The sequence below is a fragment of the Triturus cristatus genome, chromosome 3_2, assembly GCF_964204655.1.
Source record: "Triturus cristatus chromosome 3_2, aTriCri1.1, whole genome shotgun sequence".
Classification (NCBI taxonomy): Eukaryota; Metazoa; Chordata; class Amphibia; order Caudata; family Salamandridae; genus Triturus; species Triturus cristatus.
The window spans coordinates 451,356,541-451,381,273 of NC_140584.1; the positions used below are offsets into that span (position 1 = coordinate 451,356,541).

General features: G+C 47.3%; 1 protein-coding gene across 1 annotated transcript in view; it reads right to left on the reverse strand.

Annotated features, from left to right (window-relative positions):
- Positions 1-24,733, reverse strand: part of OTOG (otogelin) — a 1,045,291-nt gene that overhangs the window by 599,505 nt on the left and 421,053 nt on the right. The window contains exons 20-21 of the mRNA XM_085647044.1: positions 15,363-15,528; positions 9,393-9,467 (exon numbers count right to left, since the gene is read on the reverse strand). Coding sequence (XP_085503170.1) covers positions 9,393-9,467; positions 15,363-15,528 — 241 coding nt within the window. The remainder of the gene's footprint in view (positions 1-9,392; positions 9,468-15,362; positions 15,529-24,733) is intronic.

Below are 24,733 nucleotides of genomic sequence, written 5' to 3' on the forward strand. Positions count from 1 at the left end.
GGGGACCTAGACACTAAGGAGAAAATTTCCTAGGGTATAGGTAACAGTTATCAGCTAACCAGGACTCTTGCACTCTCAGCCTGGACAGTGGAAATAATAATGCAGCAATCCACGGTTTCAGAGCTCTGGAACAAATAGGCGTTTAATTGTGGCGCCCTCCGCCTCACGGAAGGGTGCTGTATGGTCACAGGTCCTAGGACCCCACCGCTCGCCAACAATGTAGGACCTGGGGTCTCCAGGCCCTATGGGGCGGTAACGTGACACGAGCGGTCGGGCCACCAAAGGTCTGTGTGTAAAGCAACCATACAACACGCACCTCACATGGGACGAGGAACACACACAATAAGTGACGCCACCCTGAAGGAGTTAGGTAAATACTCAAGTTTATCCAAGTAGATCGCGTTAGATGCAGTTCATGAGGTAGCAGTACATTTCATAAGCTGATAACACAATTCCTAGCGATATACATATCAGTCAGGAGCTATCAAAGTTGGTCATACCCTAAATGCAATTCATGAAATATCAGTACTGCCTGAGGGACAACTACTATTCACGTAGGTGTCCAAGCGCGCTTCACTTGCCTGTAGCGCCTTAGGGGGGTGATTGCAGCGCTGGCGCGCTAACTGGTGACGACCTCAGAACGGGGCATCTAGCACCGAGAGCTACTCGTAATAGATGACATTTAGCACTTCAATATGGAACATGAATAACAGAGCGCTACTCGTAATCAATAGCATGTGGTACTTCAATATGGGCGTGAATAACAGAGCGCTACTCGTAATCAATAGCACGTAGCACTTCAATATGGAATATGAATAACAGAGCGCTACTCGTAATCAATAGCACGTAACACTTCAATATGGCACATGAATAACAGAGCGCTACTCGTAATCAATAGCACGTAGCACTTCAATATGGAATATGAATAACAGAGCGCTACTCGTAATCAATAGCACGTAACACTTCAATATGGCACATGAATAACAGAGCGCTACTCGTAATCAATAGCACGTAGCACTTCACTATGGCACCTGGATAACAGAGCGCTACTCGTAATCAATAGCACGTAGCGCTTCAATATGGCACATGAATAACAGAGCGCTACTCGGAATCAAGGACAGTCAAGGCTTCCCACGTGGCTGTCAGCAGGGAGCGCACGGGACTTGCGGAGCGAGTCTCTCGCGCTCCGGTGCAGTTTGTAGGGCACCGCGCTTCAGTGCAGTCACGGGGACACCAGGGAGGGATCCCTCGGCGGGGTCTCTCTGTCGCGAAGACAAGGGGGACTCCCACGGAGAGGGAACCCGGGCTGAGGGTGCGGTGTGGCTCCCAACCAGTAGGGGGCGCACCAGGGACAATCCCAGCCTCCGGGCTTACCTCGTCCTCGGCGTCGGAAGGCGTCCGCTCCAGCGACGATGGGGAAACTCGGCCCAGGCCTCGCGCACCTTCTCACACAGCTGCGACGGCAGCGGCGGGGCCCAGGGCTTCTCACTGGCCTCGCGACTCTGCAGCCCACTTCTTCCGGCCTCCGGGCCGCGGCGGTGAGCGCGCTGGCTTCCACGTCACAGGGGGATGCTCAAGTTAAGGATGGGGTTCCGCGCTCAGCGGAGCACGCTGCCGGGGGTCCCAGGCCAGGTCAGGGAGCGCAGGGGTCACAGCGCTAATACCTGGTCGATCCCCGGTGGCTCTTCAATCTGCTTTGCATACGGCTTCAGGGGTCAGTCTGGACACGCAGTCTCAGCGCTTGGCATATAGGTTTAGAGTTCAATCTGGACACGCAGTCTCAGTGCTTGGCATATAAGTTTAGAGTTCAATCTGGACACGCAGTCTCAGTGCTTGGCAGATAAGTTTCTGTTCTTAGATGTTAGGTGAAGTCTTGTTGGCGCAGATGTAGCTGGCGCCCTTAAGGGGTTCTGTTACAGGGGGGTAGGGATGGAGAAGGCGACTAGGTCCTTCCTAGTCAGGCTGGCAGAGGTTCTCTGGGTTTTCCTACTGCTGGGCAAGATCAGTGGGTTTCACAGGGTCCCTCACTCACTTAAGAGGCAGCACCTAAATCCTGTCACTCTCAGAGGCATAAGTCCCTGGCTAGGCCCTACCGCCTACACTCCTGGTGGATTCTTCCAGCTCTGCTTCACCCCACTGGCCAACTCAACACAAAAAGTTCCCTCCCTCACTTAAGTAGCCCTAGGTCAGGTGACCTCTAGCCAAGGCGGCAAAAGAAAAACCACACCTCCCTTCTAGAAGGTTCCAGCACATTCCAGGAGCTTCCCCACTCTACCTATGGGACAAAAAGGCGGGCTGGTGTCGCAACATTGTTGTGGGGTTCCAGCCAGCTCCTGGCAGCTAGGGTGCTACTAGAACAGGCCACTCTGCAGTAGCAGGGGCCTGTGGCAGCCATCTTGGGTGAAGGGAGCACCTGCACCTTAACACTACAAAAACGAAAAAAATTCAGGGAAAAAGGGCCAAGTCCAACATAACCCCCTTCCAGCCAAAAGCCAGGGTAGACCGATCAATGCCTTGATGGTCTTCCCTGCTTGGGGCGAGAAAAGGTGGACGCAGGCCCGCAACTGCAGATTCTCTTCCACTCTGGAACCCGATGGTTCCCTCTCAATCCTTCCTGGACCAACGAAACCACCCCACTGGAGCTCCATAGCTAGTTGTGGCCAGGACCGGCCCCTGGGCCATCCAGATGTCTCTGGCCCTCGTGGTCTCGCAGAGTGGGGGGCAGTAGCCCCAGGCCTGTAGTGCCCGATGACCACTCTCCTACTCTTCCTTGCAGTCCTAAACTGCCTCTGGTCCTTCCATCTGGGGTCCACACCCTTAGGCTGACCAGCCTTCAGGGGCGAGGCTCTCCTCTCCCTAACTCTCCTTCTGGGGTTCCTCACCCTACCCTGCGAGGCACCCTCAGACCACCACTGTCTCCTCAGTACAGGGCCTTGACCCTTCAACTGCTTTTTCAACCTAGGGTCTAAACCCTTAGGCTGAGCCGGTGCCCGAGGCGAGACCTTCCTCCCTCTGCACCCCCTTCCAGATTTCAGCACCCTCCTAACGGGAAAAGTACCCCTGGAAGTCAATTTCGGGGGGACCCTGTTAACAGAGGCCCCACCCGCCAGGTCAGGCAACCCCTGAGCCTGGCACCCCAGCCCAGGATCTAAATCCTGCAACTGGGCCAACCCCAGAACCTCAGGCTTGCTGGTTACAGTCGCCCTGGGTCCTCCTGACACTAGGGGCTCCCTTTCCTCGGGCGGCACATCGGGACAGCCTAGGCTCCCAACCTGGGGCTCCCTTGCGGAACTCTCCTGGTCCTGAGACTGGGGTTGGGGCACCTCGGGACTCCTCCCCGTCTCACTCCTTCCTATGGATAGGTCGTGAGGCCCTACAACCCTCTCTCCCTGGGACCTAGCTGGGCTATCTGCCACCTCCCCCACCTCGCTGGGTTGGAAGAGCCCTGCACCACCCCCTTCAGGGTCACCTACCAATGCCTCCTCAGACCCCCTGGTGATGTCATCCTGGGGTAAATAAAATTCCAGCTCCTGTGGAGCTTTCGGTATGCTGCCACCAGTGTCCTCACTGGACACATTCATCTGGAGGGCACGCAGCTCCAACTCCTTTAGCCGAAGCTTGTGCGCCATCTTCATTTCCTCTATTGCCCATCTCTTGTTTTCCCTTTCCTGTTCCAATTTGGCTAATTCCTTTTCTTGTTCCAATTTGGCCAATCCTTTTTCTTGTTCCAATCTGGCCAGCTCCCACTTTAACTGCCTCTCTTCCCTTCTGTCCTCATACTCCTTTGGAGACGCGCTCCTACTAGACCCTGTCCTACTACTGGCCCCAGAACGTCTCCCTGGGGGCACGTTTTCAGACACATCTACATTTAATATGTCGATCACTTCTTGGGCGCTCTCCTCCTGAGGTGCATCTGGTGCCTCCTGTCCCTCATCCCCTCTCCCTTCTGGGTGGGCTTCTACCCATGCCCTAATGGCGGTGCGGAGTTCCGGTCCTTTGGCCTTCCGCATCCCAGGCACCCCCATCCCCTGCCCGAACTCCCTCAGTTGCTTTACAGTATACCCCTCGAGGTCAGCTAACCGGAATTCCATTCTGGCAGGTGGGGACCTAGACACTAAGGAGAAAATTTCCTAGGGTATAGGTAACAGTTATCAGCTAACCAGGACTCTTGCACTCTCAGCCTGGACAGTGGAAATAATAATGCAGCAATCAACGGTTTCAGAGCTCTGGAACAAATAGGCGTTTAATTGTGGCGCCCTCCGCCTCACGGAAGGGTGCTGTATGGTCACAGGTCCTAGGACCCCACCGCTCGCCAACAATGTAGGACCTGGGGTCTCCAGGCCCTATGGGGCGGTAACGTGACACGAGCGGTCGGGCCACCAAAGGTCTGTGTGTAAAGCAACCATACAACACGCACCTCACATGGGACGAGGAACACACACAATAAGTGACGCCACCCTGAAGGAGTTAGGTAAATACTCAAGTTTATCCAAGTAGATCGCGTTAGATGCAGTTCATGAGGTAGCAGTACATTTCATAAGCTGATAACACAATTCCTAGCGATATACATATCAGTCAGGAGCTATCAAAGTTGGTCATACCCTAAATGCAATTCATGAAATATCAGTACTGCCTGAGGGACAACTACTATTCACGTAGGTGTCCAAGCGCGCTTCACTTGCCTGTAGCGCCTTAGGGGGGTGATTGCAGCGCTGGCGCGCTAACTGGTGACGACCTCAGAACGGGGCATCTAGCACCGAGAGCTACTCGTAATAGATGACATTTAGCACTTCAATATGGTACATGAATAACAGAGCGCTACTCGTAATCAATAGCATGTGGTACTTCAATATGGGCGTGAATAACAGAGCGCTACTCGTAATCAATAGCACGTAGCACTTCAATATGGAACATGAATAACAGAGCGCTACTCGTAATCAATAGCACGTAGCACTTCAATATGGAATATAAATAACAGAGCGCTACTCGTAATCAATAGGGGTGGGCGGAATTTGCGGAATTAACCTTCGCAAATTATCGCGAGAATGTTTAAAATTATCGCAAACAAGCAGAAATATCGCGAAGATGCGGAAGTTTTTTTCCGGCATGTTCGCGAGATTTTCTGCATGGTTGCGGGTCGCCAACTTACCCATGTGGTTGCTTGCGGGCGCGGCCATCTTGTTTTGAGTTGTTCTCGCGGTGCATGATCGCGAGAAGAAAGACGTGATCGCGCGACGCATGACGTCACTGCGGGCGCGAACTGTCGCGAGACAGCGCAAATGGCTAAAAACAATACAACATCTCATGGAGAACGCGACCGGATCAAGAAAACTTGTCGGCGAACGCAGGGATTCAGGTAAGGCGATCGCGCGCGCGCGAGAATGTATCATTTTACAGCGCGAGCAAGAAACAAATTATCGCCAAGCTGCGGAAACCGGAATTTTTGACATTTTCGCGCTCTCCGCGGAACGCAAAAATGTCAAATTATCGCAATTTCCGCGAACGGAACGAAATTTTTGCCCAGGCCTAGTAATCAATAGCACGTAACACTTCAATATGGCACATGAATAACAGAGCGCTACTCGTAATCAATAGCACGTAACACTTCAATATGGCACATGAATAACAGAGCGCTACTCGTATTCAATAGCACGTAGCACTTCACTATGGCACCTGGATAAGAGAGCGCTACTCATAATCAATAGCACGTAGCGCTTCAATATGGCACATGAATAACAGAGCACTACTCGGAATCAAGGACAGTCAAGGCTTCCCACGGGGCTGTCAGCAGGGAGCGCACGGGACTTGCGGAGCGAGTCTCTCGGGCTCCGGTGCAGTTCGTAGGGCACCGCGCTTCAGTGCAGTCACGGGGACACCAGGGAGGGATCCCTCGGCGGGGTCTCTCTGTCACGAAGACAAGGGGGACTCCCACGGAGAGGGAACCCGGGCTGAGGGTGCGGTGTGGCTCCCAACCAGTAGGGGGCGCACCAGGGACAATCCCAGCCTCCGGGCTTACCTCGTCCTCGGCGTCGGAAGGCGTCCGCTCCAGCGACGATGGGGAAACTCGGCCCAGGCCTCGCGCACCTTCTCACGCAGATGCGACAGCAGCGGCGGGGCCCCGGGCTTCTCACGGGCCTCGCGACTCTGCCGGGCACTTCTTCCGGCCTCCGGGCCGCGGCGGTGAGCGCGCTGGCTTCCACGTCACAGGGGGATGCTCAAGTTAAGGATGGGGGTTCCGCGCTCAGCGGAGCACGCTGCCGGGGGTCCCAGGCCAGGTCAGGGAGCGCAGGGGTCACAGCACTAATACCTGGTCGATCCCCGGTGGCTCTTCAATCTGCTTTGCATACGGCTTCAGGGGTCAGTCTGGACACGCAGTCTCAGCGCTTGGCATATAGGTTTAGAGTTCAATCTGGACACGCAGTCTCAGTGCTTGGCATATAAGTTTAGAGTTCAATCTGGACACGCAGTCTCAGTGCTTGGCATGTAAGTTTCTGTTCTTAGATGTTAGGTGAAGTCTTGTTGGCGCAGATGTATCTGGTGCCCTTAAGGGGTTCTGTTACAGGGGGGTAGGGATGTAGAAGGCGACTAGGTCCTTCCTAGTCAGGCTGGCAGAGGTTCTCTGGGTCCTCCTACTGCTGGGCAAGATCAGTGGGTTTCACAGGGTCCCTCACTCACTTAAGAGGCAGCACCTAAATCCTGTCACTCTCAGAGGCATAAGTCCCTGGCTAGGCCCTACCGCCTACACTCCTGGTGGATTCTTCCAGCTCTGCTTCACCCCACTGGCCAACTCAACACAAAAAGTTCCCTCCCTCACTTAAGTAGCCCTAGGTCAGGTGACCTCTAGCCAAGGCGGCAAAAGAAAAACCACACCTCCCTTCTAGAAGGTTCCAGCACATTCCAGGAGCTTCCCCACTCTACCTATGGGACAAAAAGGCGGGCTGGTGTCGCAACATTGTTGTGGGGTTCCAGCCAGCTCCTGGCAGCTAGGGTGCTACTAGAACAGGCCACTCTGCAGTAGCAGGGGCCTGTGGCAGCCATCTTGGGTGAAGGGAGCACCTGCACCTTAACTAGGGGTGGGCGGAATTTGCGGAATTGCGTTACGCAAATCTCCGCGAAACGGTAAAAAATCTCCGCGAACACGCAGAAATTCAGCGAACACGCGGAATTGCATGTTCGCGATGCTTTTTTCCTGTTCGCAATTGCTGTTTGCGTGCTCGAGGAGAAATATCTCGCGAACATGCATTTTGAGAACGCGAACAAGCAAAAATTTCGCGAAATTGCGGAAAGAAGACTTTTGAGCAATTTCGCGTTCTCCGCGGAACGCGAAATTACGCAAATTCCGCAAATTCCGCGAGCGGAACGGAATTTGCTACCCAGGCCTAACCTTAACACTACAAAAACAAAAAAAATTCAGGGAAAAAGGGCCAAGTCCAACACTGACATTTCTAGATCATGAGTTAACATCTGGGACAGACCAAGACAGCATTACATCCTGCAGAATGTTCTAAAATCAAGGCCATTAAACGAGGTAACTGTAACACCTACTATTTGCAGCACTTAAAAATTACAGAATGCATCCTGACGTGCTATGGGGCAGCAAAGAAAATGCCTGTTTTCAAGTGTGTTTAAATTCATAAGATTTGGCTTATGATAAGGAAGAGGGATATAATGACAATCTACAGTGACATGGCTTTCAATTGGTGGGAAATTTATGCACCACTAGAGCAAGATCAATAATTACATTTGCATTACCTCTCCGCACATGTGAGAGACAAGGATGCTTGCATGAGTAGGTCTCTGGCCATCCATCACATGAATAGGAAACGTGTCAAAAAGAATGGGCAATTTAATTTCTTCTTTAAATTAAGGGGCAGACATGAAACTGGCACAGAAAAGTAAGGAACTAGTACTGTTGTACAGGGAAAAAAGTAAATCAGGCACCTGCCTGGACCTGCCTGAACCCTGGTCTCTGGTGGAGGGAGTTCTGATCCCAAAAGGTGCCCCCCAGGTCCTGGACTCTTGCCTGGCGTCAGTGATAGCTCATCCAGAAGTAAAAGGTGAAAATCCTGAAGCTCAGGCTCTTCACGACTGTGAACAGGCCAGGTTGTGGCAAAACTCTGCTGCCCTCGGCGACCGAAGTGAAAGTCCAGTCGGACTTGCTCTTCATGTCAACAGCGACCCTCCATAACAACCTGCAATGTGGGATTAGCACTTCGCGCCAACAGCGTCAGTACGCAATGATCGCCCAATGTAAAGCTCCAGAGACAATGGGCTCCCTAAAGAACAACAACGACAATCCATGACGTTTGACCTGCTCTTTGTGCCGAAAGCCTGCTCCTTGCAGTCTCCTCCAATGTGAACAGAACTCTTTGTGCTTGACTTGAGAAGGCAACTCTTCCATGAAACTAACCTGGTCTCTGTATCGGGCAAGAGGGCCATCATGTTCGGTCAGACAACCGCAAGAGGTGCTTGCTGCTTCTTGGTGCTACTTTAATTAAAAACTTTAAAAATCAATATCTCCAGTTTTACTTATTGGATTTTGTTTGTTTTGGCATACTTTAATTTATTACAATGTACTCTATTTTTCTAAATTGGTTTGGGATTTTTCTTGTCTTATGCCTACACTTTACTACTGTTTGTGTTCTGCATAGATAACAGATGCATTGCTTCTAGCTAAGCTTGGCTGCTTTGTATCAAACTACCAGAAGTTTAAGCACTGGTTAATTTAGTGACTTTTGTTGTTCACCCTGACGAGGATTGTGGTTGTTTCCTGAGTGGGGGTACCACCCTTTCTTAGCCATAACCCAGTATATTACAGTGGATAATCAGAAAATACCCTAATTTGTTCTTAAAATGTTCCTCTGCTTGGTCTGACAAGAGCTTGACAAACGCAGGTCACAGGTGAGCAAATGGGTAGGCACATTCGTTTGTGATTAGGGAATGTGCTGGTTTGTGTCCTTGCTTGTTCGCCCACTGCAGTGCGTGCTCGCTCATAGGCATGTGTAGAAACCTGGATATGGGCAGGCGTGTGCCCATTGAAAATAGCACATACTCAAGTTTTTCTTTTCTTTTTATTACAGTTTGCGAGCATTGCAATAACATGTTAAAAGAAAAGGTTAGGTACAAGCTAATTGCAAGATTGAAAAGCAACAATATGAATATTCTCCTATCTTATTGATATCAATCTTTTATTTAATAGTAGAACAGTCCCATCCATGGTAGGTCATTTAGCCAATCAAGTCACTAAACATAAGAAATTGTGTGCTAAACAAAACATTTCTTGGAAACAGCAACTACAAAATCGAGTTCAGAACAAAATATTTCTTGTTAACAGTAACTACAAAATCGAGTTTAGATTTATTTTAAGCATAATGAGAAAATATGCAGCTTACCATTTACCCAGAGATGTGATTATACTTTCCCCTGGGGGATAATCAATTCCTTGAAAATAGCAAGGGCACTCCTGTCTGCACAGAAAAACAAGATGGTAATCTTTAGCAAAGGTTGCCAAAACAAGGATATGGCACCTTAATGCACATTTAACACAAACATGTATGTCATCTGGAAGAAAAGCACAGCATATCTTTAACCTTCTACATACGTACCAACTTTAGAATCAAGAAATATGCAAAATGTCTGTGTATATTTTCTCAGATGTTCCCTGCTTTTTAGCATGAACGGTTTTTAACAACAAGCAATCCAGGTAGTGTCTATCATGAATACGCCACACGTATTTTGTACTTTGGCAGTCTGGTGGCATGCTGCCAGGTAGCAGACCTTGCTGAATATACTGCAACATGGTAAACCTGCCCTTACCTGTGCAAATTCCCTAAGGGTTGGATTTTGTGCTGCCCGGCACCAGTTTTGTATTTCTTATATGACTGAGAAAGTTATGGAGCACCACTGTTCACCTTGATATTTTTTATTACCAGCATCCCTCCAAGAAGTCATTTGCTAAGTCGATCCACATTCTTTTTTACTTGCAGCAGTACCTAACCTACGAGACTCTACTACTAACGGCTTCTTTGCCACAGATCCACATTCTTTTTTACTTGCAGCAGTACCTAACCTACGAGACGCTACTACTAACGGCTTCTTTGCCCCAAAAAAACACAAGTAAAGGTTAATTTTAGTTCAGTAACTGCAAACCTGAAAAAACACGAAATTCGCCATGTATGATATTAAAGGTACACTATAACTTGTGTTGTTTCAATCGAAAGTGTGGCTGAACCATAAATGTGTTTTTTTTATTCTTATATTTATTTAGAGTGTAAGTGTAAAAGTAGCCGGTGAAGAGAAAGCAGCTGTTATTGTTTTTTCTCAGCTCAGTTGTCCCTGCAGTAGAAAGATGACTACTTGGGCTGTGTTCCATTCTCATATTTTGTGTAGGTTCTCTGGTGCCTGTGTTAGACATGATTAAAAGTGCTCCAGACCAGTTTTTTTAATTATACAGTTTGCACTACATTATTTGCAGTGGTGTTGCATCAGTATGAGTTCCTCTGGAAACCAAGTGGCCTGGTGTCTAGCTCTAGTTGTATTGACTTGTTTGAGGGTGGGGCAGTGAGTTGGCACAGGGGGTGATCCTGTTGTTGAAATTTTTGATGGATTTGGGGACGCTGTTGCTGTGTTCCAGTCAGTGGGTGTGGAGAGCAGTGTATGAGTCCTTGCCAGTGATGTTGCTCCAGTTTCTGTAGGCTGATCTGGTGATGGTGCATCAAGATGGGAAATTCAGGAAGTTTCGACCTATGATCTGTGAGGACAGGCTACCAAACTCACAGTTCCTAGTGCATACAACCCTCAGGCACTCACTGGGGACACTTTGGGAGGTCCATCAAACTGAGCTGCCACAACATGAAAGACTACAAATGTTACAAATGGTTGGAGAAAGTCATAGCCTGATCTCCCTGCTGTACAGATCCCTGCTGAGCATCACGCTACCACCCCTAATGAGGTTGAGAATGTGCAGTTGGGAGGCATCTCAGGGAAAATGAATGGACAGCAGCCCTGCAGCACATGTGACTTGTTTCCAGAAATATCAGATTCATATAAATGCACTTCAGGTATTTACACACACAATTTATTGAACACCACACAGGCTCAATGTCATCACCAGCACAGGTGACAAGAACTGCTCTAGATGCAATCTGAGAGACGCAGACTTCCTCCACATGACATGCCCAATGATTGTGGCCTTTGACACTGGGAGCAGTGGTAAATAAGGCATTCCTTTACATGCTTGAGATCTGCCTCTAGGGCCAGTATGCACCTCTGAAACTGGGCGGAGTTAGTTCGAAGTTCCTGACTCTGGCGCTTGCTCAACGAGTCACAGAAATACATTGGAGATACCCTGATGATGCCCCTCCCCCCTGTTGCCACAAGGAACACTCTATTGCATACTAGTGGGAAGAAATGGTTAAACTGTTCACTGACATGCTGGATTGAACAGGGCTGCCACATGAGCCCGGAGTTCGTCAGGTAGAAGGAGAGGCGCGTGCTGATACTAATCCCATCAACGACGGTGGAATACATAGCCACTAGAGGATGGGGGACTTGTGACAGGTGTGTACACTGGTTTTGGGCAGCACTAGCATATTAGAAGGAAACTGGCCAGGCAGGGGTGGGTGCTTAATGTTTTATACTTTTGGTTGTATCTACTCCAGTTTGTGTTGTGCAATGTACTGGTCACACTCCGGGAGTGATGAGCCAACTGTGTTTTAGAGGGATCCAGGGTATAATAGCCCAAAAGATGATTTTTAAAAAATATATACTGTTTATATGAATGCTTGGAGTATAAAACATTAAAAATATATATTTTTTAATCCACTCACTCACCAAACATGCCACAGGGATCTGCGACTTGCTGTATAACAACGCTCCAGATTTACTTTTCCTCATGGAAACCTGGCTGAACAGCACATTGGTACCTGACGTTGCAACAGCCATCCCCCAATATCACCTGGCAAGACATCCTTCTCAAAACCTGAGGCGGAATCACCACCATCCCCAAGAATACCAAGAGCTGCACCACCTCCATGGACTTGTCATTCTCCAACATGCAACACCTGTCGTTCCAGATGCACATCACAGCCAATTTCACCCTAAGTGGCACTCTCATCTTCGGACAATCAGGACTCTGCAACTACTTCACCACATCCTCATCAAGTTCAGCATCCCTGTCCCAATCCAGTGCACCTGCACCATCACCAGATCAGCCTACAGAAACTGGAACAACATCACTGCTCTCAACAACCACTGTCTGGAACACAGCAACAGCCTCCCCAAAGTCATCAAGAATTTTAACAACAGGATTACCTCCTGTGCCAACTCCCTGCCCCACCCTCAAACTATTCAATACCCCAGATCTAGACCCCGGGCCACTTCGTACCCAGAGGAACTCAGACTGATGCAACACCACTGCTAATAATGGAGCACAAATGGAGAATGAGCCAGGGCAATACGGACGGGAGCACATTTAAACCACTCTGAGACGTTATCTCCAAATGATTTGGACCACCAAATGTACCACTCTTACAGACTGCACTGATGGCACTACAACAGAAGCAAACACATATTCGCCATTGTGAAGAATGTCACCTCCTCAGCAGCTGCCTCCAGTTCGATCATCCCTTCACAGGACCTCTGCAACAATCTCAAAAGATAATTCAGCAACAAAATTACCACCATTTACAGCAACTTCAACCTACAACCGGACCTGACAGACCTCACCATACACCTCACGGTCTTATCCATAGAACCAGTGCTAACCACATGGCCCATCATCACCCCGGAAGAAACTGCCACTGTCCACTCACGAGCCCCATTGGGCCCCTGCCATACGACGCCTACTCCAGAGGACTGAAACCTATTAGTCCCATATGAATAACCTATTCTGAATGCCTCCACCTCTTCCTCAACCTCCCTAGATGCTTGGAAACATGTGACTGTCCTCACATTGCTGAAAAAACCCACTGCAGTCCCTTCCATACTCGCTGACCACAGACCAATCTCCCTCCTTCCATTCCCAGCCAAGGTCTTAGAGAAAATTATGTGTCTCGCCAAATACCTCAATGACCACCAACTCCTCAACACCACTCAGTGTGGTTTCATACCCAACCACAGCATGGAAACTGCCCTCATCGCCGCCACAGATGACATCCACTTGATTCTGGACGGAGGAGACATAGTGACCCTCCTCTTCCTGGAACTTTTTGCAGTGTTTGGCAAAGTCTCCCACCTCATCCTCATTCAGCACCAATATAACATTTGAAATTCATGGAGATATACTCCAATTGATCTGTTCCTTGCTGTTAGTTTGCCTGGCACTGTACACCTCATGGACAAGACATCCAGTACCCAGATCAAGTTCTATTCCTGCATACCTGAAATTGGCCACTGGATGAAGACCAAGTGTCTGAAGCTGGACACTGACAAGACCAAAATTGTGATCTTTTGGAAGAGCACTTCACTGTGGTACTCCACCTGGCAGCCAACACATCCACCCCTACATCCAGAACCTTGGACAGCAAACTCAACTTGATAGCCCACATCAACTCCATCACTGCCTCATGCTTCCATACTCTGAAGATGCTGGGAAAAAATTTCAAATGGCTTCCAATCAACACGCAGAAAGCAATCAAGCTCAGTCTCTGCACAAGTGAGCTGCACTACAGGAACACACTCCATGTCCGGTTCAACAAAAAAATCACCGGAAGACTGTAGACTATTCAGAACTCAGTGGCCTGAATCACTCTCAACCTCACATGCCGAACACACATCACTCCACACCTGAAGGAGGTCTACTGGCTCCCCATACACAAACAACCACAATTCAAACTTCTCACCCACAATTTCAAGGCACTAAATAAGACTGGCTTCAACAATTGCATCTGCTTTCACAAACCTTCCAGACACCTCAGCTCATCTGGACTTTTACTTGCACAAATCCCATGCATACCGAAAAACAGATCCGGGGGTCGAGTCTAAAATGTGGAATGATCTGGTAGCTCCACACTGCTTGAATTTAGCAAGAAGATGAAGACCTGGCTTTTGGAGTAATCCCGCTAGGCCCTAGAACGGGTTAGACTAACACCTACTAAGCACTATAGGTGCGCAGAACTCACAGAATTTGACTCTATAGAATTACGCGGAGTTCCATTAAAAACTCATTGTGAATCCGTGGATTTCCACCAATGGTTGGAAATAGACACGTGTGCTGTGATTAGCGCTGGTAGCGCTTTCCACACTTAAACATCAAGCCAAACTGCACCACAAGGTGCACCAGAGAGCGCAGCAACTCAAATGGATTTTGCTGCAACTCAGATAGATTTTCCACTTGAGTGGCAGCCTTCTGAAATTGAACGGTTGTGACCGCCCATGATGGCCTGCATTAGAAAAATCTCTCCAGATGTCCTAGTGACTGGAAATCATGCGAGAGGAAACCAAATCTCACCTGCACTTACCAACTTACCATTCTGGAGCCTTGCAAGAGAAATAATTCCGTCATGTGGCGATTGACTGAATTTGGCCAGAACTCTGTGTTACAAACGTAATGCAAAGTCACCAAACTTCTGCCAAATCCATGGGTGGGACAAAATATTCTGCCGACCCTTAATCAGCACCAGGATACCCTGCCTGATGATAGTTTACTCTACGAATCTGCATACTATAATCTGCTCTTGCAGCACCTCCTGCATGACCAATTTATACTCCAGACCCAGTCTGTCTTTGCCTTGCTGCATTATGCTCAATGTTGCAGAAGGGCATCATGAAGTCGCCTACAGAGTCGCTGTGTCATTTGGGTTGCAAGCCAGTCGCACCCCAGCCTACTCATGTGAGAACAAGCACATGCAACTGGCCTCTAGCTTTAGGAATTTTCTTGCGCCAAATGTACATGTTGGTGTCACTAAATATGGGAAACTCGCTACCTGTGTTGTTTATGGTGTGATTCCAGTTTAGGACTTAACTAAACCAATTTCAAGTGTAAAAAAGCAATGGTTTTCAGTACTGATTTTCCAAAATTCCTCAGTGCCTGGATTGCTGCAAGATATCAGAGAACTAAATAATAAGCATACGTAATACAAATGTAAGAATATTATCCTTATGTTAGATGTTGCTTGTTGCATAATGAACTGTTGTTTTAAATTTCAAACGTAGCTTTTTAATATTAATCAACTCGCTGTTACTCATTTATCAGCTTTAGGGGTGTGTACATTTAGGGTATATACATGCGTGTACACTCTAAATAGGGTGGAAAGAACATCTACCAATTTTAAGAGTATGTTACACATCCGCCAAATTCTAAATAAACACCTTCGAAATGAATGGATAATGCAAATGCAGTCATCATTTAAATTCCAACCTACCTTTCTACACAGTGGTCAGATTTGCTGTTCAAATACATTCCAGGGGGGCACGCACAGCCCTCAACACAATCACCATTGCAAGTGTCGGCCACTGAGAGAGTCTGGCAAGTCTGAGCACAGGTATCTACACAGGTGTTGTACTCTTTTGAATTTTCACAAGAAAGAGCTATGAAGACAAAACAAACTTTTCATGTTAGTATGCAGGTTGGCTCATGGTTATTATGGCTTTGGGTTGCGAACTAAAACATTGAATTATTTATTTATTTATTTATTTATTTATTTATTTATTTATTTATGTCATTTGTAAAGCGCATGAATCACCCCGGGTGGGGTATCTTTTATAGTTTTGTGATAATCAGATATACAAATCATTGTGAATGTGATACATTTTAGTAAAATATTACATCAAACTTTAATGTGATTATCAATAAATGATTGGAAAAGCTTTTAGGTATGTTGAAAGCAACGTTCAGCGCAAGTTAATTCATCATTCCCCCAAGACTGCACAGAAGTAACGATGCAAAGAAGCCTAACAAAATGCAACCCAGTCACTGGACTCATCTGTACACCAACCACTTTTTTCAAGATGCTCTATTCAAAGTTATTGATCAGAACAAGCTACATTTCACAATTTGCCGTTTGTGGGTCACAGACAAATTGGTTATGCCTCAAGTAATTTTCTTGTCTGAATAGATTGGATTTTAGTGACTTAATTAGAATAAGAGGGAGGTCGCATTCTAAATAATACCGAAAAATATACTAAATGTGTGCGTCTGTTTTATTGCATATATATTGGTATGTCCCTTCTTACATTAAGATCATCTTTGTAAAATATGCAATATCGACTTTCTATATAAATAAACATAAGCATTCCCATAAATTATTTTAAAAAAAGGAAAAGTGAGGTGATGTGTTACCTGTTGCACTTTTCAGGTCGAGCCTAGCGGCAGCGCGCATGTGCTGCAGCTTTGTGAGACTGCTGTAGTAGAGTATTGGAGAGAAGCTAGGCCCATTCTCCACCCATATTTTTCATTGGCTTGTGTCATTGTTTTTCGTAAATGCAGCCTTCAGATTCTATAATAGGTTTGTTAGTCCTTCCTTAGTACGACCTTGTCTTCATTTGTGCCCTCCGTGGCAACCGGCCCCTTTACTTCCATGTGCTGCTTCAGCTGAAACGCTTGTGTTTTGTTAAGCAGCATGACTGACCCCGTAACACAGGCGCCTGCTTTCAATCACTTTAAGCCGGCATTATCTTGTGCCTGAAGTAAAATGGATTTAGAAATGATTAGCGAATTAAGTAATGGGAATTCCAGGTACCACATAATCGTGTGCTAATGGGCTGAAGCTGATAGCAGCACATCTGTGTTACATGTCATCTGCACTAAAGCCACCTGATCGGTTGTTTTCAAAAGCCTGTTTTATTAACAACACCACCACCACCAATACCACCACCACGAATACCACCCCCACCACCAACGTCACCACCACAAATACATCACCACCAATGCCATCAACAATACTACCACCACCACCAATATAACCACCACCAATGACACCACCACCAATGCCAACATCACCAATACCATCACCACCAATACCACGCCCACCAATACCACTACCACCAATAGCACCACCAATACCACCGACAATACCAATCCCACCACCACCAATACCATACCACCAATACCAATACCACCACCACCACCAATACCACCACTACCACCAATAACAATACCACCACCACCAATACCACTACCACCAATACCACCACCACCACCAGGACCACCACCAATACCAATACCACACCCACCAATACCACCACCAATCCCAATACCACCAACACCTCCACCACCAATACCAATACCACCATCACCAATACCACCACCAATACCACCATTAATACCACCACCAATACCACCACCACCAATAGCACCACCAATACCACCACCAATACTACCACCACCACCACCAATACCACCACCACCACTAATACCATCGCTGCCAATACCACCATCACCAATACTACCACCAATACCACCAATGCCACCACCAATACCACCAACACCAATACCACCACCACCAATACCACCACAACCACCAATACCACCATCAACACCAATACCACCATACCAAATAACACCACCACCTCCAATACCAGTACCACCGCCAGCAATACCAATACCACTCCCAATACCACCACCAATTCCAGTACCTCCACCAATACCACCACCAATGCCACCAAAACCACCAATACCAGAGCCACCAATACCACCACCACCAAAACCAACACCACCAATACCACCACCAATACCAATACCACCACCACCAATACCACCACCACCAATAAACCCACCTCAGCGCCTCTCACTCACTAGTAACAGCAAGGGCACTGAACGAGGGCAAATCTGCAGCCGAGACCATCCCTCCCTCTCTCCATGTCTGCTATAAAGCACAGCCCACCCTGCACCAGGAGGTGAAGCCCGGGCCCTGCTGCAGCTGGAGTGTTTTTTATTAGGCCAAAGATAGCAATATCATTACGGAATACCACACTGCTCGCTCAAATCACTGAGAGGGCAGGATATAGTGCCCCCCCGCTCTTCCTCCTGAGCCACGACAGTGTAATCACAGAGCGAAAGGTCTTGGAGTGCTATGTTAGTTTTAATAGCTCGGATCATACGTAACTCTCCCTTCACACTTTGTGTCTGTGTAATTTACAACACTTACACATCTTCTTCGCAGCACTATTTATCACTACTTTGAAGATGTCGCAGGCTGGTCTCTTCCACTGATATTTACAGTCTAACAAGCGCTCGAGAAGGCCCTTTATAGCAATGCAATAGGTCTTGCATTTACAAGAGTTTAAGCTATTGGTATTGTAAATGACAATGCCTTTTATTTATGTTTTAAAACCCAAAACATAAATAAAAGGCATTGTAATTTACAATGCCAATAGCTCAAACTCGCGTGAACGTGAGGCCTATTGCATTGCAAATGCTTGTTTTGTAAATGTACCTCTTTCACTGTATGTAGGAAGGCAGAATACAAAGTGGTGGATCTGGTTGATGTTAGGCTAAACCAAGGAATTTTACACATCTGGAGTGAGGAGGACGTGAATGGTATCTAGTGCTAGTTATATGCTAAAAAGGACCTGCCACGCACAGAAATATCTAAATGTTGTTATTTTTGGGGGCGAAAGGGTGAAGTCAGGCAATAGTTTATTCTGAGTGTATGCAAGTGAATCTAGTCTTATACCTATAAGACAAAGCTGAATTCCCAGGGTTTGTCCCCAAGCAAAGTGCACAGGGGTGGACAAAAATGTTAGGGGTGGGACAGTAGAGGCCCCGCCATATATATGGATGACGGTTTCTCCCACACTAGCACGTGCCTTATAATAAAATAGGCAGGGTGGAGCTGCATAAGCAGACAAGAACTGGCCAGAGAAACTAGAGCACCTTGTCTTGTGTACTCTCTGTTCTTTCACATGCTGCATACCTTGCCTGTCCCAAAGCCCACTCTAGTCCCCGTTGGGCCCTCCGCAATCCAATACAACATTGGCGACGAGGTACGGAACAGCACTGCAATGCTCCGATGCTGGTCCTCTACCGCCATTGTATCTAGGTGAGAGACTGTCTACCACACACAGCAGAAAAAGGGATAATGAACCTAAAAAGGCACAAGAATGTATTCTAAAAGGCACACACTGCAGGCGTAACTTGATTGACCAGGACAGAAAATAGGGCCTGCACCTGTTAAGGGAGATGGCTGCTACTTGGTGCATTCAGTCCTCCAGAGCTACATATAGACTGGGATTGTGCCCCCTACTAGCAGCAGCTGTTTCCTAGGTAACCCCTTGAATGGGAGGTGTACGGTCTACCCTGTACAGCACTCACCCCACATGTATGTCTCTGCCAGCGGTACTCTTGCCACAGGCACCTTGTTAACCCGAGTCCCCCTTTCTCGGTAGGAAAGGCAGTGCAGTGTCGCTCTCCACCTGCCCAGCAGTGTCGACTGAGATCTCAGCGCTTCCTCATCAGTTTACCATAGGTCAAGTGCCCCCACTCAAGCTGTTTGTCATTGATGGTGCCCCCTCATTGCAATTATCCCAATGGCGTGCCCTGCTGCTCCATATTGAAGGCTAAGCATTCACAAAATCTACAAAACCATTATGGAAGCGGTGCCTAGAATTTATACTACACTCGTGGCTTCTCTGAATGCACACTTCGATCCCATGGGCAACCAAGACTATAAGTGTTTCATATTTTGTCAGTAGCTCGAACAATCCATTGATGGATTTTATGGTAGGCTGAAGGAGCTCGCCAGCACCAGTGTTTTTAACAATGAACAGTAAGACAGAAGAGGTCAGATAATCCGAGAATGTGCCTCATTGAAGCTGCATGAGTGCATCCTTCAGGAGTCGGGCAAGCTCTTACAAGACATACTTACTCTTGGCAGATCGAAGGAACTGTCCAAAGCAAGAACTTCACACATGGAGGTGGTACTACACAGGGCAGTCAAGGTCGGGCCAGTCAACGCAGTACAACCAAGTCCTGCGCCAGACAAATGAAAGAAGCCATTTGTACCCAAACAGTATTATGGCTACAGCGGGGGTCCAACCCACAGACCAGGTGACTGCCAGACAAAAGGCAGACGATGTACCTCCTGTAACAATTACAATCACTCCACGAAAGTGTGCTGATTATCCTCGCCACAGAAGCCCAAAGATACAGTCCACGCCCTTCCTGATTTGGAACAGGCAGCAGAGGACATGGATGATTAAAAACTTGGTTTCACTATCAGCACCACCACCACGTCTCACAGACCGCTACCCCAGTGTCAACCACTCATTGGCCATCACCAGGTCACAGCCACTATTGACACAGGAACGTCAATCAACATCATTTCAGTGGACACGTACAAAAACATGCCAGCTGATCCGTCACTAGTTTAAGCAAAAGTCTGAGTTTTTGCCAATGGCAAGTCTAAGCCTTTGCCCATGCTGGAAAGTTTTAGTTACAAATCTTGCATGGGGACACATGCACCAGTACGACCATCTATGTGGCGAAAGGAAGACAGGACATGCTGTACAGCTGAAACCCTGGGACTGGTCACAATCACCCTGGGAGTACAGACTAAGACTCTTCCCACATCCTTGCTGAGTTTGCCAGCTTCTTTGACGGCATAGGATACATGGAGGACAAGGTGCTAGACTACATATCGACAAGTCGCTACAACCAGTGGTGATACAGCATCGCCAGATAGCGTTCAACCTATGAACTAAGGTTGAGAGTGAACTGGCAAAGCTGAAGAGAGTGACAATAATCAGAAAAATCACTGGCCCCACCCAATGGGTGTCCCCCATCGTGCTGGCGAAGAAGCATAAACAAACCGGGGAAGTCCTCATATGCATGGACATGAGGCTGCCTAACATCGCAATACAGCGTGAGCGCCACCCCTCATTGGAGAGCTCAAGAGAGCCAAATATTTCTCCATAGTTGGCCTGCATTCTGGCTACCACCAGCTGCTGTTGCACCCTGATTAGAGGTATACTACGACATTCTCAATGCATGCCGGACTCAGACAGTATTGCCGCCTGAATTTCGGAGTTTCAAGCACAGCGGATGGGTTTCAAAACATAATCCAAGAACTTCTAGCAGGACTACAAGGTGTCATAAACATCAGTGACAACATTCTTATCTTTGTAATTCTATCAAGGAACACCACACATGGCTTCAAGAAGCACTATGCAGGATCTAGGAAGCTGGGCTGACCATGCACCCGGAGAAGTGTAAGTTCCTGAAACAGCAGATCAGTTTCATCGGGTACACTTTCTCAGCAGCCGGTGTAGCCTCTGACCCAGAAAAGGAGCAGGAAGTCAGAGAGGCACCAGCCCCAAACAATGCACCAGAAGTGAGGAGCTTCCTGAGGATGGTGAACTATTATGGCTGGTTTAGCCCAGATCTAACGACTCTCACACACAGGCTAAGAGAACTCACAAAAGCATCAAACCCATGGTCCTGGGGTGACAAGGAGGCCAAAGCCTCTTCAGCAACAAAGGACAGCCTTCCACCTGATTCAACACTGTTATATTTTGACCTGTCCAATCCGACTACTATTGCAGTAGATGCCAGCCCCTAAGGCTTGGGGTGTCCTCACTCTACAACTGGCCCAGGGAGAGTGGGTCCTCGCTGCATATACCAGCTGATTGCTGACAGAATAGTGATACTGACATATAGAGAAAGAAGCCATAGCAATCCACTGGGCTCATCAGCACTTCCACCTGTATGTCTACAGCCATCGTTTTATAGTCATGATAGGTCATAAACCACTCATTCCCTTGTTTCAAGGCACCTCATCTAAGCCACCACAGCACATTGAGAAGTCGATGTTGCACTTACAAGATTATAACTGTCATGTGGAGTACATACCGGGGACCAATAACCCTGCGGACTACTTGTCACACCTGTCACGTGATGCCACATGAGGTGAGATGGAGGAGGTCGAAGCGACTGAGAAGTATGTGAGGTGTGTGGTGGAGCAGTTTTGGACACTACCTTTATCCATTGATAAGATCTGGGAAGCGACAGCCCAGGATGAATGCTCGCAGCTTGCTCTAGAGGCCGTACAGTCAGGGAAATGGAACTCACTCAAATAGCACCGAGCACGCTGCACTCCAGAAGCTCAAAAGATCTTAGACTTACTCCACCAAGTATGACATAAGTTATGACGGATGCGGACGGGTGCCTCCTGCCAGGACCCAAAATCATGATTCCCACCAGCCTCACCATTCAGATATACTAATCCTGCATACAATGAGCACCAAGGCATGGTGAAAATGAAGAACCACCTCAGAAACAAAGTTTGGTTTCCACTCATGGAAGACATGGTTGAGACCCTGGTGTGATTCTATCAGTGGTTTTACTGATGAAAAGACAATCGCACTCCTAACTAGTATACTCAAGAGTATGATAGAAGATGAGTTCAGATTTGGCTGGCCTTCACCACATGGTGGTTGTGCTCTCCTGAAGAAGGGTTAGTCCTGAAACGCATTGGGATGATCAATTCATGAGAAATGGGACTTACATAGACTGATGACCTAACACTCTATGTGATCAGAAGAATTCTTGTCAATAAGTGAAATTATGACATGCCTAGTGTCAAGGCTCTGTGATAAATTGATTAGAAGAAGTTGAAAAAGTACCAGAGAAATTGGATGATTTGTATGCACTTGTTCAAATAATTCAGTGGAGTGCACAGTGGGGATGTTTCTCCCTTACAGGAAAACACATTTATCTTTACCTTGATCCTATCAGTGGTGCCACATCACAGGATCACCAGAGGCGTCACTTCGTGTAATCACTGAACAAGGCCCTTGGCAACCGTGCGTATACATCAGCCTTGATTTTGTTTGCCTATTGGATGGAAGGTATATGCTCATTCTAATTAACGATTACACCAAATAACCGGAAGTAGAAATGATGATGTCTCAGACAGCTGAGGAGGTCATTCCCAAACTTTAGAAGATGATGGCTACACTTGGGCTACTGAGGATACTTTAGTCATATAGCAGCCCGTCATTCTGGGGGCAAGAGTGTGCAGCATACCTGCAGTCATAGGCCATCAAACACAAATGGATAGCTCCAAGGTGGCCCCAGGCCAAAAGAGAAGTTGAAAGTTTAATTTGAACCCTCAATAAGGTCATTTGTATAGCGTGTACCGACCACCAACCCCTAGAGTGGTCAATATACACTTTTTTGCAAGAGTACAGATAGACACCCCACTCCGCCATAGGACAAGCCCCAGGACATGTCAGCATGGGGCGGTTAATAGCCGGCACCATCCCGCATCACCTAGAGTTCCAACACACTCACCATTGACAATGCTTCGGTGCTGACAAAATGCAGCAACTGGAGAGTGAGTGCTCGACAAGGAGCTTGGCTATTGGATCTGTGCCCAGGCGACACTGTCTTCATGAAGGATCGATATCCAGGCAGCAAATTCAGGTTACCCTTTGAACATCAGCCCTCTGTTGTCACAAGGCACTCTGGCCCCATGATCACTGCCCAATGTGATGGAGAATCAGTCACTCGCAATGTGTAATTCTTAATACCCACTCGGGCTGACCTTCAAGGGGAAGGAGTGAGCCCGAGAAGGAACCTGCTGGAAGGAATGTATTTGAAGAACTCACCCCTTTGGTGCTGCAAGAGGCTGCGGCAAGGTCAGGGACCCCTAGTGATGACTGCGGCCTCACCCATCATAGCCAGGGTGGACGTCCTAAGCTGCACACCAGCAGTCCACCTCCCAGCTGGAAGAGTGATCGCACAAGGTATAATCTCCAGGACAACCCCACACTGCTGTCCCGACTAAACTACTTCTTGATGTGATTATGCTGTGATGTACGGGGGCCACGAAGATTGAATTGTATTATGTTTTTGATTATGACTAAGAAGGGATGTAATGACCAACCCTGAGCAAGTTAAGCGGGGACAACCAACATGTTGGGGAGGCAGTAGAAGCAATGCTATATATATATATATACACATATATATATTCAGTGAAAAAACCATAGGTTTCACACATGTTATAGTTAGCTGGACATTTTACTCGTAAAAAACCAATGAAATTGCCCCGTTATAGTTAGTTCAGCTAACTATAACTCGCGCGCCCGCAATGCACTGCTGATGACGTCACATATTACATCACTCATGACATGGTCAGTGACATCACTCATGACATCACTGATGACATCTCAAATGACATCACTGATGACATCACTGATGACATCATCCAGTGAATGTGTGTTTTTCAGAAAAATAAATATGTTTTATATATGTGTATCTCAAGGTCGATGGAAGAATAAATGGGTATATAAGTGTCTAAATGGATGATTTGTTTTTGAAAAATTGATTGTGTTACTGACTGATTAAGTGTATCTCTCACTTTGTGTATAAGTGGCTGCATGGGTTGGTGAGTAGCTACATGGGTGTCTATATAGGTTATTAGTTGTTTTTTTGAGTATCAGTCTGAGTGTCTGTATGGTACGGTGGGGGGTATTACGTAGTGCATAGATGCATGAATGAGTGACTCACTGTTTGTATGTGTTGAAGACAGCATGTGTGCAGGACTGTATGGGTGGATGAGTGTATGTATGGGTGTGTTAGTGAGTGAATGACTGTCTCAATAGTGTCTTTATGTGTAACTACATATGTTTTTAACTAGTATATGTGACTATTGGTGTATATATGTGAGTATATGTGAGAGGGAGAGATTGAAAGAGTTCCTGTATGAATAAGTATGTGTTTCTATAAGTGATTGTTTAAAAGACTAAGTATGTGTAAGTTTCCGTAGAAGTAAGTATGGTGGTGTGTGTATTA